This window comes from Cynoglossus semilaevis, chromosome 8, assembly GCF_000523025.1.
Source record: "Cynoglossus semilaevis isolate Cse_v1.0 chromosome 8, Cse_v1.0, whole genome shotgun sequence".
Lineage (NCBI taxonomy): Eukaryota > Metazoa > Chordata > Actinopteri > Pleuronectiformes > Cynoglossidae > Cynoglossus > Cynoglossus semilaevis.
In genome coordinates this window covers 14,495,576-14,516,817 of record NC_024314.1, presented here as the reverse complement: position 1 = coordinate 14,516,817, position 21,242 = coordinate 14,495,576, and the positions used below count along the sequence as shown (strand labels likewise).

The 21,242-nt window shown below is 46.9% G+C and overlaps 1 protein-coding gene across 7 annotated transcripts; it reads right to left on the bottom strand.

The window, feature by feature from the left end:
- Nucleotides 1-92: 92 nt before the first annotated feature.
- prkg1 (protein kinase cGMP-dependent 1) lies at nucleotides 93-20,601 on the bottom strand. 7 transcript variants are annotated; one of them, XM_025057544.1, is made up of 20 exons: nucleotides 19,947-20,601; nucleotides 19,782-19,859; nucleotides 18,693-19,221; nucleotides 16,439-16,605; nucleotides 14,287-14,400; nucleotides 12,012-12,117; nucleotides 11,816-11,879; nucleotides 11,650-11,727; nucleotides 11,481-11,575; nucleotides 10,757-10,822; nucleotides 10,286-10,360; nucleotides 7,457-7,553; nucleotides 6,056-6,195; nucleotides 5,880-5,969; nucleotides 5,644-5,785; nucleotides 5,288-5,451; nucleotides 5,086-5,208; nucleotides 2,759-2,821; nucleotides 2,618-2,684; nucleotides 93-2,503 (listed from the first exon to the last, which is right to left on the bottom strand). In XM_025057544.1, exons 3-20 carry the CDS (start codon nucleotides 19,010-19,012, stop codon nucleotides 2,405-2,407), a joined length of 2,070 nt encoding a protein of 689 aa, XP_024913312.1. In that variant the 5' UTR covers nucleotides 19,013-19,221; nucleotides 19,782-19,859; nucleotides 19,947-20,601; the 3' UTR covers nucleotides 93-2,404. The 7 variants fall into 7 exon arrangements, with proteins under 7 accessions (XP_024913312.1, XP_024913311.1, XP_024913313.1 ...); XM_025057543.1 differs by having other exon boundaries at nucleotides 19,787-19,859; XM_025057545.1 differs by lacking the exon at nucleotides 19,947-20,601 and having other exon boundaries at nucleotides 19,782-19,888.
- Nucleotides 20,602-21,242: the final 641 nt, after the last annotated feature.

The following is a 21,242-nucleotide window of genomic DNA, read 5'->3' as shown; positions in this document are numbered from 1 at the left end:
AAAAATACCGATCATGATCATTTACGGTTAAAATAAAGGAGAGTCTCGTTTAATAGGAGCGTGGCAGCGTCCGACAGGTCTTTTAATAACATGTCCCATATATTTCATTGTCCAAAGTTTGGCGCCAAGGTGTTACAGAAATACTGGAAAATACTTTAAAAAAAGGAGAATACGGAGAAACAGTGTCACTTTCAATCAGTTTTTATTTTTTTAAATGATTAACAAGAGATAAATCTTTCAAGTCTTAACAGTCACGTCCATAAAGCTAGTGGAACAGACTCTGCAGCTACAAGGTCAGGGCGTCATCATAATGCTAACTATGAAAATAAACAACATAATCAATACCTCCAATATATACAAATAAACCTGAAACATTAGCTTTGCACACTCTCAATACTACATTACAAACATTTTACCGTTACTGTAAACTTTTATTGTCAAATATACAGTATACACCTCTTTTTTATTTATTTGAAAATAAAAGTCATTAGTGTAAAATGATGATGTCAGTTTTTTTTTCAGAACTGGCAAAAGTTAACTTGAACTGTATGTGTATGTGTTAAACATTTCTAATGTTGGCTTATTAACCCCAAACAGTATGTTGTTTTATGTGCAAATACAGCCCAAGTACCAAACCCAAACTTTGGAAGCACGTGTAGTACTTTTTGTCCAACGACTCTGCTAATCCTTGGAAAGCTCAAACTCCCGAAATTTCATGTCCAAATTATAAAACCAGTGGCTTGAACTCTTTTATTCTTCCTTCTAACGGCTTCTCTACGTCTCCTTTGCCGTTGTTGACGCTCGACTGCCCCCCAGTGGTTACATGTAGAATGTCAGATATTTTCATGCAGAGTTTCACAGAAATTACGGCACTGAATTCATTTACAAAAGTCTCACAGGTCGATCTGAACAATGTTACCAAGGCATCTGTAAAAGTGTGAAGTGTGGTATTTAAAAAAAAAGTTGATTAACACAAACTGAAAAACAATAAACAATCGCACACTCTCCTTCATTCTGTATGTCTTCATGTCCACTCTGTGAAATGGAAGCTACAGTTCAGTGGCTGAGTTCAGTTAACGAACTGCCATCCTGCCGTGAGTTAGTGAGTTTAACCTGGTTAGTAACTTACAGTAAGAATAAAAGACACCCCTCTATATGTTTTGTAAGCACAACAGTTTACCTCTTTGAATCACATTACAAATCACAAGGGGGCGCTGACTCAGAAATTGGAAACACTCAAAACACTAAAAAGCGAACACTGGAAAATGGAACACATTAAAAACAAACACCAACAAATGAAACTGCATTGTGACTTTGTAAGGAGTGATTTTATCTTTGTGCAAAACATGTAGGAAGTCTCAGTAATATGTACAAAAATAGTTTTCATGTTGTTACTACGCAAAAAAGTCACAAACAGTGAAGTTCAATCGTGGGAAAGGTCGCTTAACTTCACTCTGTCTGCCTCCAGAGGGCAACAGCTGCGCCCCCTTTGTCGAAAGCCTTTTGTCCCAGAGCTGAATAAGAGGTGAAGGCATCACGGTGACCTTACCCTTTTCTCTCTCTTATTTTGGCGAGCCCAGAGGGCAGTATCAAGGTTCCAGTTTCCTGGTCGTTCGGCAGCAGAATCTGGACTTGAACTTGTGGCAGTAATACAGACTTCCTAAGTGGGGTCAAAGTTCAAGTGTCAGACAGTGACAAAGGACACTTGGCAGGAAGGAAGGCTTTCATTGGCTGTAGACAATGTTCTGTAGTGTGATGTCATCGATAGGGAGCAAAGAGTTCCGAGGCGAGCTATTGGTGGAAACCAGACTTTTCTTTTGATGTGGTTTTTTGTTTTCCCTGATTTAGCCTCAAACTGGGTCAAAATGATCAGGATGTGATCTGGTCTCAGGAAGACGGGTCTGTAGTGTGGGATTAAAATTTAGAGACACCTTTTGGTCATAAAGTCAGAACATCCTAGGTTTTATCTAAGCCCAGAACATCAACAGATACTGAACCACCTAGAGACTTTGGAGGTCCACCTTCCTCTCTGACCGACTCATCAAACCTGGGCTCATCAAAACAAGGAAGACATTGGATCTAAAGGTCAAGACTAGGAAGTGGACTGAGGCTGGTACACTTTATTGGACTAAGAACTTTCTAGAGCCAAGAGCTCTTCTGAATCTGGAGCCTGGCAACGACCCAGGTCATGGATGACTGGGAAGACGCTGGTACTCAGACCTTCTTCCTGCTCTGGCAACTGTGATAGAACATCAAAATGGTTTTGGTTGCGGTTCTGGCTGCACCTTTGATCATCAGGGTTTGTTTGGAGAAGTTTGTGGGTCCAGGGGAGTTGATGGTGATATTATCCTACGCCTCCTTTTCTCCAGATGTTTGAACAAGGTCTCAGGTTGTGGAAGAAGAACTAGAAGTCGAAGTCCCAGCCGGTGACGTCGTCAGGTGGAGGTTCATCTGTGTCTTCAGGGAAACTGTCAAAGTTACTGGTGTCGGTAGGGGAGGACACCTGGACAGAACGACCTGGATTAAAAACAGATCCTCACACTGGTCCTAAAAGTCTTCTCTACGGCGCCCACTACAGGAGCTTAAGTGTTCCTCAATAGATCGTTGTTGGACTTACGTAAGGTGTGATGGGTGGAGTCAGGGTTCCTTTTCTCAGACCTTCCCAGTTAAAGCCCTCAAACCACCTGGAGAAGAACAACAACAACGTTGACGTCACTGATTCACTGAGGAGGAAGCTGATGTTTGAGGTCGCACTCACTTGTGCTTCTGGATGTCTTTGACTCCGTTCTTCAGGTTCCCAAGTCTCTCTGAAGGATTGTCCCTGTGGACAAAGAACCCACCAGTGGATCAAAACAACCAGAGGATCAAAAACCCCCCCCCCTCCCCCCCGTCACCACCTCCATCCCCGTCACCACCCACACCTCCACCACCACCACCCACACCTCCACCTCCACCACCCACCCCTCCCCCCCCGTCACCACCTCCATCCCCGTCACCACCCACACCTCCGCCCCCGTCACCACCTCCATCCCCGTCACCACCCACACCTCCACCACCACCACCCACACCTCCACCTCCACCACCCACACCTCCCCCCCCGTCACCACCTCCACCCCCGCCAGCACCTCCACTCCCGTCAGCACCTCCCCCACCCACACCTCCACCTCCACCACCCACCCCTCCCCCCCCGTCACCACCTCCACCCCCGTCACCCCCTCCCCCACCCACACCTCCACCACCACCACCCACATCTCCACCCCCGTCACCACCTTCACCCCCGTCACCACCCCCCCCACCCACACCTCCGCCCCCGTCACCACCTCCATCCCCGTCACCACCTCCACCCCCGCCACCACCTCCATCCCCGTCACCACCTCCATCCCCGTCACCACCCACACCTCCGCCCCCGTCACCACCTCCATCCCCGTCACCACCTCCATCCCCGTCACCACCCACACCTCCGCCCCCGTCACCACCTCCACCACCACCACCCACACCTCCACCTCCACCACCCACACCTCCCCCCCCGTCACCACCTCCATCCCCGTCACCACCCACACCTCCACCCTGAGCCTCACCTGCAGAGCTTCTTGATAAGGTTGCAGGCGTTCTTGGTGATCTTCTTGGGGAACTCAATCATGTCAATGCCTCTCAGGATGACGTTGTAGGTCTTCATTGGATCTGGACCTGAGAAGGGAGGACTGGACACACAAACACAAACCTCAGCAGCAGCTTCACCAACACTGCTGCCGTCTGCCGACTTCTCTTCCCCCCCCCCCGCCAGCACCTCCCCCCCCGTCACCACCTCCACCCCGTCACCACCTCCACCACCCACCCCTCCCCCCCCGTCACCACCTCCACCACCAACACCCACACCTCCACCCCTGTCACCACCTCCACCACCCACCCCTCCCCCCCCGTCACCACCTCCACCACCAACACCCACACCTCCACCACCACCACCCACATCTCCACCCCCGTCACCACCTTCACCCCCGTCACCACCTTCACCCCCGTCACCACCTTCACCCCCGTCACCACCCCCACCACCCACACCTCCCCCCCCGTCACCACCTCCATCCCCGTCACCACCTCCATCCCCGTCACCACCTCCACCCCCGTCAGCACCTCCCCCACCCACACCTCCACCCCGTCACCACCCACACCTCCGCCCCCGTCACCACCTCCACCACCCACCCCTCCCCCCCCGTCACCACCTCCACCCCCGCCAGCACCTCCACTCCCGTCAGCACCTCCCCCACCCACACCTCCACCACCACCACCCACACCTCCCCCCCCGTCACCACCTCCACCACCAACACCCACACCTCCACCCCCGCCCCCCCCCCCACCACCCACACCTCCACCCCCGCCCCCCCCCCCACCACCCACACCTCCCCCCCCGTCACCACCTCCACCACCAACACCCACACCTCCACCACCACCACCCACACCTCCCCCCCCGTCACCACCTCCACCCCGTCACCACCCACACCTCCACCCCCGCCAGCACCTCCACTCCCGTCAGCACCTCCCCCACCCACACCTCCGCCCCCGTCACCACCTCCATCCCCGTCACCACCTCCACCCCGTCACCACCCACACCTCCGCCCCCGTCACCACCTCCACCCCCGCCACCACCTCCATCCCCGTCACCACCCACACCTCCGCCCCCGTCACCACCTCCATCCCCGTCACCACCTCCACCCCGTCACCACCCACACCTCCACCTCCACCACCCACCCCTCCCCCCCCGTCACCACCTCCACCCCGTCACCACCTCCACCCCGTCACCACCCACACCTCCGCCCCCGTCACCACCTCCATCCCCGTCACCACCTCCACCCCCGCCACCACCTCCACCACCACCACCCACACCTCCCCCCCCGTCACCACCTCCATCCCCGTCACCACCCACACCTCCACCACCACCACCCACATCTCCACCCCCGTCACCACCACCACCACCCACATCTCCACCCCCGTCACCACCACCACCACCCACACCTCCACCTCCACCACCCACACCTCCCCCCCCGTCACCACCTCCACCACCAACACCCACACCTCCACCCTGAGCCTCACCTGCAGAGCTTCTTGATAAGGTTGCAGGCGTTCTTGGTGATCTTCTTGGGGAACTCAATCATGTCAATGCCTCTCAGGATGACGTTGTAGGTCTTCATTGGATCTGGACCTGAGAAGGGAGGACTGGACACACAAACACAAACCTCAGCAGCAGCTTCACCAGCGCCCAACACTGCTGTCGTCTGCAGACTACTGTTCTCACCTGCCCGTCAGCAGCTCAAACATGAGGATCCCCAGAGACCAGTAGTCGGCCGACACATCGTGACCCTTGTTGAGGATGATCTCTGGAGCAACGTACTCCGGTGTTCCACAGAAGGTCCACGTCTTCTTACAGAACCCGATCTTCTTAGCAAAACCAAAGTCAACCTGGAGACGACAAAGTTACTTTTCAACTTGATCAGAACTTTTATCTTTGAAGGTTAATCCACCGAGGGAGCGTTTGAACGATCATCCAAGGCTGTGAGAACACGTGAGAACACGTGAGAACACGTGAGAACACGTGAGAACACGTGAGAACGTGCCAGAGAAAACAATGAGAACTGAGGGAGTATTTCGTACCACTTTGGCGTATCCTCGACTGTCCAGGATCAGGTTCTCGGGCTTCAGGTCTCTGTAGATGATGCCTTTAGCGTGAAGGTAAGCGAAGGCTTCAACCACACATGCCGTGTAGAACCTGGTGGTGGAGTCTTCGAAGGAACCTCTGAAAACCAGATGGTGACCAGGTTCAGGTGCAACACACATCAAAGGTGGAGGAAACAACCAACGGTGTGGGTGGAGTTTGTTGTTGTTGGTACCTGTCTCTCAGGATGGTCCACAGTTCTCCACCCAGACACGCCTCCATCAGCATGTACAGGTATTTACTGTCTTTGAAGGTCCGGTACAACCTGAACACAACACACAACACCAAATGAGTGAGGCGGATATGGTCACATGACCACACCGTGACGATGACAACGACGGCCACTCTGACCTAACCACGAAGTCGGAGTGGGCCTCCGTCATGATGTGTTTCTCGGAGCGGATGTGCTCCTGTTGTCGTGTGTCCACTATGTGGCGCTTCTTCAGGATCTTCATGGCAAACGTTTTTGCCTCCTCACTCTTCAGCTGCACCTGAACACAACACAGAATTCATCTCTGGTTAGTTCTCCTTAAACAAACAACTGGGCCTGTGCTCTTAGCTAACTTACTCTTGGCTAACTTAGGTTACCTACTTACTGACTAACTGTTGTTAACTGTTTAAGCTCTTCTCCAACACTGGTGAGTTTGTTTTGTTTTTTCTGATAAACTTCTTAACCTTTAGGTTCAAATTAGCTGCTTAACTTATTCTAAGTTAGCTTCAGAGGACTTTTGTCTTTGTTGTTGCTACTTTAAAGCCAAATGTAAATGATCACTCACATAAATACAAGCTAGCTTATTATTATTATATATTATATAATCATTGTTGGTAATGGATGTTTATTTTTAAACTACATTAGCTAACTACATGCTATCTTGTATGCTAATGCTATTTTATCACATTAAACTTGACTTTTCAATTTTGCAGGACCAAACCACCCCCCCCCCCCCCCCCCCTCCCCCCCCCCCCCCCACCCCCCCCCCCCACACCCTAGACACTATCATCTAGTCCAGGGTCAGGGTTATCAGGTTCCACTATTTAATCTTTACCAAACAGTCTGCTGTATATTTATATACTGTGTGTGTGTATAGGTGTGTATGTGTATGTGTGTGTGTGTGATGAGATCATTGTCGTGTCGTCACCACGTCGTTAACGTCTTCTTCCTGCGTTCTCTCATTGCTATTTTCTGTCAGATATTTCACACCATGTGACAGACTCTGGAAAACCATGTGACGGCAGTGTCAGGTTTTATGTGTGTGTGAAGTCACAGGTCAGAGGTCGTACTTTTCCTCAGTGCAGAATTACGCTCCAACCCTCAGGTTATAAATACCCACAGAGGAATGATGGGAAACCCTGCCCGGGGATTCCTTCCTGTTTATGGACAAACCCTCAGCACGGTTTCCCCCTCGACCTTCACTGGTCTTAGGCTCCGCCTCCGTCGACTTTAAACCCCACCCACTGTTTATGGCATCGTTTTCTCTATTGTTAAACTAGGTTTTAGTGGAGAAGTGGCTAACATTAAGTAATCATTTTTTTGACAAATGATTGGTCAACTCTTAGCTACTGTGGCTAACCTTTAGATGTGATTCCACTGAAGTTGTTTTTGAAGTATTTAAACATTCCTGTCAATCTGCCTGTTCTTTTGAAATATCTTTAGAAAACTTCAGGTCATTAAATCATAAAAATATCTTTCTTATTCTAACTTGTCTGCACTCCATTAGCTAGCTGCAGGGCTAACCGCTAACCAGTTCGTACCAGCTCCACGCGTCCAAAGCCTCCGACTCCTAGCGTGTCGATGATGTTGAAGTCGTTCAGCTTCAGGCTGGAGAAGAAGGCGTTTTCTGCCTCGTACCTGAAAAACACACCAAGAACAGGTTGTCACTCCAACAACTCCAGAGAACGTGGGCCGATGGTCCAGCCTGACTCAGGAGGTCAGCGTCCTGGCACACCTGCAGCATTTAACCACATGGAAGAACGGAAACTTCTTGGAGGTCTGGATGGAGAAGGAGGTGATGGGGAAGGAGAAGGTGGTTGACGGAGGAGCAGGGAGGCTGGTCACCCTCTCTCTCTGAGGTTTTTTCACCGGGACGGGAATCAAGTCCCTCATGTCTGAACCTCTTAGCTGTGAGGACCAGAGTCTGGGTCAGGATGGAAATTCCAAGATTGAAGTTCTGTTGAAGACGGAACCCTTGGTCAGGGAGTGGGATCAGAAGTATCAACAGATCTACCTCTAGTCTCTGACCTTCACGAGAACGTTCGGCACAGAGTTCGTAAGAGAGCCGTCTTAAAAGAAGAGCTCCACGTCCAGTTCACATGGTGAGGGACCCGCTGACGATGGTGCGACGTTTGGGCCTGATGGTAACGCCAGTGCGGTGGAGTTGCCAGATCCTCCAGCTCTTTGGGCATTAAGCTCCAGAACAGAGAGACTCGGACCCTGTCAGAAACAGACCACGTCCAGGAAGAGCATCTTCATCAGGAAACCAGACCAAGAACCCACCAGAAGACCTGGAACTGTCTGAGAACCTGAGCCAGGACAAATCCAACTGAGCAGGAGAACAGCGTCTACGTCTGCTCTGGAACAGTCCAGGAGAGACAAATGTCAACCTGAGAGGACGACCTGCCTGGCAGGACACGCCTGATCCTGATCCTGATCCTGCTGCTGGTATTTTTAGCTCATGGAAACTTGCTCAGAGGTTCAGTCAGTAAACGCAGCTCCGTCACTCAACACGCTAAGAGTCTCAGAGAAGACGAAGCAGAAGTGGACGGACGAGGACAGACTGTCCAGACCTGAGAACCAGAGGTTTTGGACTTTCTGCTTCTGTCCACGTCCATCAAAGTGTGTCCCAACAGAAACAGTACAGTGACCCACATGTTCTCAGTTACAGGTCAGAGACTATCAGTCAGTTCCTTCAGGGTTTTCAATCAACGGTGCGTGGACCCCTCGTGGTATTTAGATATTTTTTTAACCTTCAAGATTTTTTAATTGTTTAAATGATTTTTAAATCAGAGTTAGCTTCACGTCTTAAAGACGCTAAGCTCTGAGGTGATAACAGTAACGACCTTTTCTCACCTTCAAAATAAAATCCTGACAACCTGTCAACACATTGACCGCCACCACGTGTGTGTGTGTGTGTGTTCCTGGAAACGGACGCTGTAGAATCAGAGCTCCACCCTGAAATCAGAGCCAGGATTGGCCCAAACGAACATAAACACTCTAAAGATAGTGTGTGATAGAGATCAACTGTCGCACAAACACACACAAACACACACAAATTATATTTATTATCATACTCACATAACTGTTAATGCTAACTGCTAACTGTATTGCAAATAAAACTGTGTGACGGTTAGCATACTGGTGTGTGTGTGTGTATAATTCTATACCATAAGGGGACATGTCTGTCTTCAGATTCACTCTGTCACATGACCACAGTCATCTGATACACGACACATCTTCAGTTACACCTGACCTGTGTGTGTGTGTGTGTGTTTAATCAGAGCACACATATTAAAAAAAGCATGAGGCTAATATTTTGTAACATTTTAAAAAAGCTTAAATTACAGTTAGCATCAAGTTTGGCCTACAATATGGGCCACGTGCTAAGAATTAGCCAAGAAATCTTTACCGTTGCCAAAGATATTGCTGAACACACTGAAGATCAAATAAAAGACACAGCTGAGGTTGACAATAAGTTAAGTTATTGGCAGGAGATAACTAAAGGTTAGCTTACAGCTAACTAAGGTAAGGAACTACAGTCAAAATGCATCAAATGAAGGAAACATTTAAACTGCTAACGGTTAGCAAAAATATACATGAAATATTACTACAAGTATCCTAAAAATATCTGCAGATAACAACATGGAGTTTTTTAAAGAGACAGAGCAGAGTTTTGATTCTGTAAGAACCCAGAACCAGTCCTCCTCTCAGGATCAACCTGAGGGTCACAGATTGAAATGAAGAGTGTGTGAAACAGCGTGTCCTTCAGTGTGACCTGACAGTTAACAGTAGCTGCTAATATTAGCTGCACTTACATAAGCAACCCGAGGATCCAGTAACACACTGTTCTACTTCACTGTCTGACTGAGTTGGTCCAACACAAAAGTCAGGTCAGGGAATCTGACCAATCCTGCACCAACGTCCACACATAAATTCTGGATGTTTAGCTAAGAGACGCTGGAGTGATTGGTCCACCGCTGCCTCATGTGGTCGGTGTGTGTCAATGAGGTGAAACTGAAAAAAATATTTTATAATGCGAAATAAAACACCTGAACCTCTTTGCCTTTTATGATTTGAATCCATTATTGAATCCATTAATTAGGTTCATTGGCACACACTGACCACAGGAGGCAGTAGTGACCAGCTGTCTCCTGTAAGCCTATATGACACATTTGCTTCAGTGGGATTTGGTGTAAAAGTTTGGCACAAACGTCAGTGGTTTCACCTCACATCCAGTCTCTGTCTATCAGGTTGATTCTACCACCAGGGGGTGCTGTCAGAACAGCCAGTACTCCATACAAACATACATACAGATTTCTTTAACATCTGTATTTTCTCATTTGTTCGTGTTTGTGCGTTGAACCTACTTAGCTTTGGCTTCAGTGTCTTCATATCGATTGGAGGCCACGTCGTCTAATCCACCAATCAGATGCTTGAACGAGCTGAGAAGCAAAAACAACATGACCAATCATCTCGTAGCATCAATGGAAACTAGAGTTGTGCATTTTAAAAACAACGACAGCAAAACAACACTGAGTCAGAGGGTTGTGTGTAATTAGTGGTCATTTGCAGCAGGGGGGAGCAGAGAGCTGAGATTGAAAAGGGACAAATGAGTGAGGGTAAAGACCACGAGGATTTCTGTTTCAGAGATTCAGGATTCTAAAGTTAATTCACAACTGTCGCCTCTTTACAAATGAGATCATATTTGGTTTGTTTAGGAATATTATTTCTGTTTTCAAAACAAGATCTTTTTAACTTTTTAACCACCGGGTCTGAAAATAAAACCAGAACTGAAGTCTGAGAACGACAAGAAAAAAACAGAAAAAAGTTCTTCTTACTCTCTGTCGATGACCAGGCAGGTGACCGTGTCTGCAGCAATGACGTTGGCTGTTCTGATGTCCTCCCTGTGTGACACACACACACACACACACACATAGATGAGTTTCTACACAGACAGGGATTCTATTGTTTTTAGATGAGCATCTGAGATGATGTGTTCAGGGACTATGTGAAAAAACATTAATGCAGTAAACATGTTGCCAGTGAAGACATGGTTGAAAATGGACACTAAGAGCCTGAACACACACACACACACACACACACACCCAGTGTTCAGGCTTTTAGTGTCCATCATCCTCATGTTTACTGAAATGCATTAAACCTGTTGTTCTCTTTATTTCCCTGAGGTCCCTGAATGCAGCATTTCAGACCCATCAGTTGTGGCACACGAAGAACCCTTGAAGTGCTCTTCACTGCACTCCTCATGGAGACTTGTTACATGTGAATGTTCCCTTCTGTCATTTAGTGACACCGGTGGTGCACGTGTGAATTACATCTTAACGGCGCTCATGTTCAACTGTAACGTTTCCCTCAGACTCACGACTTTATTGATCCAGTAAATGTATACACACCCAGCGATGGTCGCCTTGATGTGTGGACACAAATATTGACAGGTTCTCCTCAGAGCAGCTGTCCATCAAACCTTTGATTGACAGCTGCTCCTCGTTACTAACCCCAGTAGGAGAACACTTCTGTTCTCCGCTGTGTGTCATGTGACCTCACCCCTGCAGCGCCCTCTCTCCAAACCAGTCTCCTCTGGCGAGCTCGCGCAGGTGTACTGGTTCCTGATTGGCTGAGCTCTCCTGGGTCACGTTCACCTAAAGGAAGTTTTATGAGCGTGAATCGACTTGGTGACCAGGTGAGGTCAGAAGGTCGAGGTGATGATGATTACCTTTCCTTTACTTATGATGAAGAAGGTGTCCCCCGTGGCCCCCTGTCTAATGATGTACTCACCCTCGTCGTAGTGTGTCTGCGTGGGATTGGACAAAATTATGAAGGACAGAAAGGCACAGGATAGGATCCATAATAAAGTGGGCGTGGCCTACAGCACGTCTCACCTCCTCCATTACGTCAGCGAGTTTACTGAGGGTCTCCTCCGAGAGAGGCTGGAAGGAGGGAACACTGAGAGAGAGAGAGATGATCCACATGATGATAAAGTTTTAATAATAATAATAATAATTATAATAATGACTGATGAGTGATGGTGTTGAAGGTGATATGTATGACCAATAGGTGGCAGCAGCAGGAACTCACCTCCTGAGGAAGTCCATGTACTCGGCGTGTTTAATGAGACCCGTTCTCATCATGATGATCTGGAAACACTGCCGGTCGATGGCCCACAGCTTCACAGGGGTGAGAGCTTGGAACAGAAGGAAGAAACTTCACCGTTTCATCAAGAACAGCAGGTCAGAACAACGTGAAGAAAAGAAGTTTTAAAAGTCCTGTTCCAACCTAGGAATGGTGTGTGTGTGTGTGTGTGTGTGTGTGTGTGAGTTACAGGCGGAATATTTTTAATCTATATATAAATGTACAACAGCAGCAGTTCACCCACTGTCAGACATCCCATAAAGCCAAGAGCTGATGCTGAGACTGAGCCAGTTACCATAGTTACAGGCCCTATATATATATATATATATGTATATATATATACATATATATATATATATATATACACACATGTGTATGTGTGTATATATATATATATGTGTGTGTGTGTTTGTTGAAATGTATTGGAATAAACAAGTGTATTTTGCTGAATCCTGTCGTGTGAATTTTTTTTTTTTTGCAAATTATTTCTTAATTAATTCATGGTTTTTTTTTATTAAACCTTCAGCTAACTGTAGTTACGTGGCCTCTGACCAACTGTTTAGCTGTAGCTAACTTACAGCTACTTTTTTGTCATTTTCTGTAATCTTTTTTAGTCACTTCTTCACAAACCTTGGGGTTCCTGCTCGATGTTTGTCTTTGTCTGTAATTCTGTTAAACTGAAACAGTTGAAACATGTGACCCGCTGAGTAAACACGGGGTGATTGACAGCTCATATCTTAGGTGTGTGAACAAACAGCTGCTCCTGTTTGGAGGTTATTATTCTTTACTTTTCCACACACACTGCTGCTTTATGGCTGCTCACACTGTCCTACTGTTGCTATGGAGATAGCAGTGTGTCCGTCACCAGGGGAACAACAGGAGGAACCTCCACAGCAGCAGCAGATGATGATGATGATGATGATGATGATGATGATGATAATGGACTGGAGTATTTAGGGGAATCGGTGACATCACAGATAAGGCTAATATTGGTCAGCCAAATTAGCAGGTTAGCAAAAAGAAGCCTGGAGTTAGCTAAAACTATGAAAAAACAAGTATCATCCAATGTATCCAATGTAGCCGACAAAAGTTAGAACAAAATATTCAAACGGTTAAGCAAGAGCATCAGTTCATATTGACAACAATTTAAAAAAAGTTGTTACTTCTACTTTCTTGAACTTTATTTCATTTGACGTCTGTCTGTGCTAAAGCTACGGCAGCTACGGCAACAGATCAACGTCCCTCTGTTTCCATCAATAATTCACGTCTGATTTTTTAAATAATTCAATTTAATTTTAATCCAGTCTTTAACAACTTCCTAAAGTTGAAAAAAATAATCTTTATGATTCCAGACGGATCCTCTAGAGGGCCTGTCCTTTGGTTTTAGAAACTTTTTAAGTAGAGAGACAGGAGTTTTGTGTTTGTGAGTTTTGGCAGATTTTAATTATTCAGACGCCACGGTGACACCACGGTCGTAAAACCCACAGCTGGAGCCTCGTTAATGTGGAGATAACAAAAAAAAATCTACAGCAAACGGAAACCAATCCCCTCGAACCCAGGAACTGTTGCCAAGAGACCACGATGCCAAACCAGCCCCATTGGCTGCAATCGGATGGTGTTGCCTAGCAACCGCTGCCTTAACAAGCACTCTACCGGGAAGCTCTGACAAAAGTTGGATGTCCACACGCACGCACACACACAGACACGTGTGCGGTGCTTCGAGTCGTTTTTTTTCTGCCCCTTCCTCCCACTCTCTGCTCCTGAACTCACATCAAACACTTTGAAAGTGAAGAAAGAACTTCCTGCTGCTTCTTCACACATACACCACCGAGGTTGTTTTTGTTTTTATTTAAAGAAGCTGAGACTCATCAGCTGAAAGGAATACGATGGCGAGATGCTAATGACACCGAGCCACTGATCCGGTTAGAACCAGCTCAGAGTAGAAAGAGTTAAAAGTTAGCCTCAGAGCTAAGTTAGCCTCAGAGCTAAAAGTTAGCCTCAGAGCTAAGTTAGCCTCAGAGCTAAAAGTTAGCCTCAGAGCTAAGTTAGCCTCAGAGCTAAAAGTTAGCATCAGAGCTAAAACTTAGTCTCAGAGCGCAAAGTTAGTTTGAGGAATTAGCTTAAAGTTGGGCAAAACACAGTAGATGACTACAGGACGAGAACAAAAGGCAAACACTGATTTTTTTTAACGTGTGTGTGTGTGCGTGTGTGTGTGACCCACTCCTGACTGTAGCCGTCCTGGTGCAGTTGTAAAGAATGGCCAGTTCTCCAAACACCTTCCCAGGTCCCATGGTGCACAGCTTCATTCCCTCCTTGGTCACCTCCACTTTACCTTCTGGATGGATGAGAGACCATCAACCACAGACAGAGAGAGAGATAATGGAAGTTAAGATCCAAACAGGAAGTGACGTCACAACACATCAATCCCAACCATATCTATGACTTGTGAGTCACCTTCACGTCACATATTTATCATTGCTGGCTTTTTGTCTTCTTCCTCTTTCTTCCCTCCTTCACTTCCTGTCTCCTAACCTTTTCGTTTTTTTTTTTTCGTTTTTTCTCCTTAATCCCTGTACTCTTCTGTCTTTAATTTCATTCTTCCTTCACTTCCATCTTCCTCATTTGTTACTTTTTTCTTTCCTTTCCTCTTTTTCTTCTCTCCTCTTCTCCTTCAATCTTCATCCATTCCGTCCGTTCACCGCTGATATTTTTCCATCTTTTTTCCCTGTTTCTTTTTTCCTCGTCTTCAAACTGAATCTAAACTGTAAAAAAGAAGAAACATTTTATGATCTAAATATGTTCATCCAGCAGGTTTCCATGACAACTGTCCACCAGTGTGTGTGTGTGTGTGTGTTTTATACTAATGAAATGGAGTTTACACAACATTTTAAAATGTTACAGTAATGAATGTGAGCCAATCAATGATGTCCACTGTACACACACAAGACCTGTCTGTGTGTGTCTGAGTGTGTGTGTGTGTTTATTTTACTTAATGAGACAAAACTGCTGCATCTGTTTCTTCCTCCAAATATGGAGTTAATGACCAAATTCATACACACACACACACACACACACACACAGTCAGCCTTCCTCGAAGTCTGTTTTTAGGAATCACTTCCTCTTCCTGTCATAGAAGTCATTATATTCAACTGCCATCTGTGAAACCCCCTGTACGCTTGTGCACACACACACACACACACACACACACACACACACTCTCTCTGGCTGTTGATCAAATCATCCGCCCGTACATGAGCTCCTCCCGTCCTTCACTCTGTCAGAATAAATAATGTTTGGTTCAGAGGTCGTCTCTGGCACAGGTCACATGACCAGCCTGTGATGACATCATGACATCGTAATCATCGTTATCATCATCCTTGTTCGCCTTTAAGCCAATTATGGCTGTTTGTAAACTTTGTCTCCAATAACAACAACTCTGACATCACTTCCTGTGTGAGGTCCAGTTCTAACCAATCCTGACTCAGTTAGACTCAGAGTCCTTCATGGACTCTACCATTTCTTGGGAAGACGGAAGACGCAGTGATCCACGCACGATCCCACAGTGTCAGCCTGAATTTCACCTCGGACCAAACCTCACTGACTTTCAAACTGCCAAAGACGGCCGCGTCTCATGCTGATCTGGGACGGTCCGGACACGCTCATGAATTTGGCCTGGACCAGATCCACAGGCAGTGTTTGATTAGGTATAAATGCCATCAGCAGCTTCACACCGCTCACCGCCGCCCACCGCCGCCCACCGCCGCAGAGGAGCGGCCATCTGGACGACTGTGGTGGAGTGGACTGGAGCGGTGTCCAGAGACACTGAAACAGGACAGGAATCAGGAGATGCTGAAGAAAGAAGACCTCATGACCTCTGAGTCACTACTGAAGAAAGGTCACATGACCTCTGAGTAACTGTGTGACTCAGAGGTCCGAGAGGCAGGACGGGCCGGGGCCACGCAAAACAACAACAAAATAAAAACAACAAACATCAGAGACAGGAAGTGTAGAGAGAGGAAACAGGAAACACAGAGACCAGGAACTAGAAGAAAAATCAAGATGGAGGAAAGAAATGTCGAGAGTGAGACACAAGAGGGAGAGCGACAGAAATGTAGAGCCCTGAGCAGAGAGAGAGAGAGAGAGAGAGAGAGAGAGAGATGGGAGACATGTGGATGAGACAGGAGACACGGAAGACAAAAAAGAACAAGAACCCAGAACTACAGAAGGAACCACAGAGGAAAGAAGGTCTGACCAAGTCAGAAAAAACTGTCCGTGTTCAGACAGAAGACAGAGGAGGGCAACAGGACAGGAGAGAGAGAGAGAGAGAGAGAGAGAGAGTGTGTGTGTTTTCTCCCAGTTCTCTTGTTTCTCACCTTCCATGACGAAGACAAGTGAGCCGACGTCGCCCTCTTTGATGATGCAGGCGTCTTTCCCATAATCCACTGGGTACATGCAGTCAACGATCTCCTGGATCTGAGACAGCTCCAGGTTCTTCATGAAGTCATTGTCCAAGATGGCGTCCTTGATCAGCTCCTTGGACCTGAGGAGACGGGGACAATTGTAGTGTGTGGTCAAGTGGTGGCTTACTGGTGCTGCACCCAGCCTACGACCTGGGCTTCAGTTTTAGAACCAAGTAAGAACAATCTCCAGTGAAAACAGCGCATGCTAGTGGTAGTTTAGTGCAACTACAACAGTCTACATTTTCAGTGACACCTTGGTGGATTTTCCCAGACATTTGTCCAGATTAATGATCCCATCATGTACATTGTACATACATCGTTACCTTTATATTCCTTGATCTTGTAAATATCTCCTTTACTTTATTCTATTCCTGCCATTTTGCAGCGTGGGTCCGAGAGGACTGACATTTCATGGTGCCACGTGTCCTGTAGGTATGGCACATTTGACAATAATGTTGACTTTGACTTTTATTATTTGACGTAGTCAAAAGAAACCAGGTGAGAACCCCTGTCCTCTGGCTGCAGCAGCAGCAGGTGTCAGTAAATCACCAACGGATCTAAAGAGTGTCGGTGTCTCACACCATGGATGTCCACTTCCTGTTGTTGAGATGAGTCACTGTCAGCACAGTGGTAAATGTCAGAGAGACGTCCTCACAGCAGATCTGTCTCAGCACAGACAGACAGACTGACTGACTGACTGACCGACTGACCGACCGACTGACTGACTGACTGACTGACCGACTGACTGACTGACTGACGGACTTAAGGACTGATCGACCGACTGACTGACCGACTGACGGACTTACGGACTGATCGACTGACTGACTGACTGACTGAAGGACTGACTGACTGAAGGACTGACTGACTGACTGACTGACCGACTGACCGACTGACTGACTGACCGACTGACCGACTGACTGACTGACTGACCGACTGACCGACCGACTGACTGACTGACTGACAGACTGACTGACTGACAGACTGACTGACTGACAGACTGACTGACTGACTGACCGACTGACTGACCGACTACAGACCAGAGTCACTGACAAACTACAGGTGTGGAGAAGAAGTTCACTTTCTCACCTAGACCAAAGCCCATGGAAAAATAAACACTGATTTCACACAGGAACCAACCACTGATGCCTCCTGTGGTCAGTTTGTGTCACTGCGGTAGCTCTGAACAGAGCGTGTGTTAACACGGCAGACTGAGAGAGTGGGCAGTGGGTTTAATGTCTGCAATTTTATTTATCTTTTCTGGCTCTGCTGTTGTTTTTCTCTCAGCGTTACCTTGTACACACATACACACACCCGCGCGCGCACACACACATTAAGCACATTAAAACAGCACATTCCACTAAAAATAAAATCTTCTCTCTGGGATGAAAGACTTCTATTATCCAGCCTCTAACACGGTTATTGTTTCCCAGGATGCTTTGCAGCAAAAGTAGATTTAATTTGCAGTGATATTTCACACAAAGACACACACACACACACACATTTAGACACACAATGTTATTGTTATGATGACATTTTGATATTTAGCGCACCATGCTTGGATTTCAAAATAAAAGCCCCAAACAGATCTGTGACAGCTCAGTTTCACCCTGTCAATCAAACTCAAACACACACGCACACACACACACAGGCAGAAAATTGACAGGGTTTCATTTACCATCCCACTACCTCTCACTGTCAGCTGTGTGTGTGTGTGTGTGTGTGTGTGTGTGTGTGTGGGAGGACCACAGGGAATACAGAGCTGAAAGAATATTCCAATATTTTCCACTGACTGATTTTTACTGATTTTAAAGCAGAGCTCCGTCACTTTTTTCCAGATTCTATTAAGAAATAATAGATTAAACCTCCCCCTGCCCCCCCACCACCACCACCACCTCACACAGTCTGACAACATGGTCAGTGTGTGGTCAGTCCAGGGTAGTTTACATCACGGCTGACAAAGGCTGCAGTGAATTATTCTCTGAAATCTAAAACTTCATTTTCCTGTCGTTTCAGTCTGTAAACACATCATGACATAAGACTGACTTCATATTCAAACTTTAGTCTTGAAATGTTGAACTGGTGCTCATCTCAGTAACACTAGCTGACCACATGAGGCAGTATATAGTTTGAAATAAAAACGTGAAATATTTCTATCTTCTGGACTCACTCTGGACTCTTGGGGTAGAAAGGCAGGGTCACATGACTCAGGGCGCTGATGTCACAGGCTGTGGGCTCAGCAGAGATGGCCTGCCTCTTGCTTCGATGCTGGTCTGGCTGCAGGACCAGGCTGTGCTGCTGGGCCTGGACCTGTTGGGCCGTAGCAGGTCTGATCACCGACCGGTACTTGTCCAGTTCGTTCTGGAGTCTTTGGATCAACTCGTCCTTCTGGTCCAGCTCCAGCTCCAACTCGTCGATAAGGGCATCTCGCTGCCGCAGCTCCTCGATCTTCTGCTGGAGGGCGTACTGCAGGTCCCGCAGAGTACCCATCAGTCCTGAGGACCGCACTGAAGTGTTCCCAGGGTCTCTGGACGGTTCCACGTGGAATATCAGTAGTCCAGTTCTTCCACAGTGCCCAGGTTTTCTTCCTGATGTTTGTTGAGATCACTCTCCAGATCAAATGTCATCTGATATCCCAAGATTGCTAGGGTCCAATCAGAGACAGCCAATCAGATCGTGTTGATCCTGGTGTTAGCGTTCTGCTGACACACAGGTAAACAAACAGTCAGATCCTGTTTGTCTAATATTTTATCACAACACAAATGACATTCCCAGTACACAGTGCTAACAAATGTAGCCTGTTAGTGCTAACAACCAAGTGAAGCATAGGCCAATTAAACTGTATTAAAGTAATCTTTTAGCACAGATGCTAGCAACCAAAGTAACGTTTATACAAACACTCCCACCAAGGTTCACATCAACGCTAATTATTTAGTAAATACTCAACCATGAAATTGTCTTCAAACTGCAGTTGTAGTAATGTGCTAACACAAACTACACTGACTCTAAATGGTTATACTAATGCTAGCACTGGAGTTAGCTAACCAAATTAACTTTATGCTAATACTGACACACAAACACCAGTTTACTGACACACAACCACCAATTCCACAATTATTGCTCACATCACCGCCAATCAGGATTTGTTATTATCTATCACAAAGGCCAATCACGTCACAGTAAAGGCTGACATGCATTACTGTAGTACAGCATCTTTATGCTGAATATCTAGCATAGAAATTCCACAATTATTGCTCACATCACCGGATTAAAAACTCTCCAGGGTCAACTGATCCTTGAAGAGTTCCTTCAAGTCCTCTCAGGTTCTTCTCTGGTCCTGGTTTTTGTCGTTTTTTGAAATAAAGAAGAAGAAAAAGATTTTCTTTCACAACCACGTCACAAGGAAAATAAAATTTTCTTTTACCTGAAAAACCATCCTCAGGCTCAGAGTTCTCTGTGTGGACAGGAGCTGCTCACTCCTGAGGAGGAGGAGGAGGAAGAGGAGGAGGAGGAGGAAAAGAGAGGAAGGTTTTCACAAATTCACAGAAACAAAAAAAAGTGCCGGGATTCCACAGCTGGAGAAACAGAGGAGACACGTGGAGAGAAGAAGAAACTGTACCGAGACGAGAAAACCCGCCAAATGATCAGGATGAAGCTGCAGCTGAGTTGGTGCTCAGAGGAGGAGGAGGAGGAGGAGGAGGAGGAGGTGAAGGAGGAGGAGAAGGAGGAGTCGGATCATCCGCAGATCTGCTGCGGTTTAATCACCTTCATTAGTTTAATCTGTTTAAGGACGAGCAGCAGGTTTTAGAAGATGGACCTCCTCCGTCCTCCCTCCTCCTCCTCCTCCTCCTCAGTAGCAGAATCACAGCCTCATGCTGATTGGTCACTCCTTAAAGGGTTAGCTGAATTTGTTTGAATGAAGATGTGAGAGAGGAGGAGGACAGTTCTCACAGACCTCGTCATGAGACAAGAGGAGAACAGAGTGGGATCCACAACAGACCAACGACAGACCAACAACAGTCCAACGACAGTCCAACGACAGTCCAATGACAGTCCAACAACAGTCTAACAACAGACCAACAACAGACCTACAACAGTTTAACAACAGACCAACAACAGACCTACAACAGTTTAACAACAGACCAACAACAGACCTACAACAGTCTAACAACAGACCAACAACAGACCTACAACAGTTTAACAACAGACCAACAACAGACCTACAACAGTTTAACAACAGACCAACAACAGACCTACAACAGTCTAACAACAGACCAACAACAGTCCAACGACAGTCCAACGACAGTCCAATGACAGTCCAACAACAGTCTAACAACAGACCAACAACAGTCCAACGACAGTCCAACGACAGTCCAATGACAGTCCAACAACAGTCTAACAACAGACCAACAACAGACCTACAACAGTCTAACAACAGACCAACAACAGTCCAACAACTGTCCAACAACAGTCCAACAACAGTCCAATAACAGACCAACAACAGACCTACAACAGTCTAACAACAGACCAACAACAGACCTACAACAGTCTAACAACAGACCAACAACAGTCCAACGACAGTCCAACGACAGTCCAACAACAGTCCAACGACAGTCCAACAACAGACCAACGACAGACCAACAACAGTCCAACGACAGTCCAACAACAGACCAACAACAGTCCAACGACAGTCCAACGACAGTCCAATGACAGTCCAACA

What these genes read in the sequence shown, in the direction of transcription:
- prkg1 (XM_025057544.1), bottom strand. Translation starts at nt 19,012, where the DNA reads ATGGGTACTCTGCGGGACCTGCAGTACGCCCTCCAGCAGAAGATCGAG. An exon ending in ACTTGTCTTCGTCATGGAAG is followed by an intron (nt 14,401 to 16,438) that starts GTGAGAAACAAG and finishes TCATCCATCCAG; the next exon opens with AAGGTAAAGTGGAGGTGACC. An exon ending in CTTATCAAGAAGCTCTGCAG is followed by an intron (nt 2,822 to 5,085) that starts GTGAGGCTCAGG and finishes CTTTGTCCACAG; the next exon opens with GGACAATCCTTCAGAGAGAC.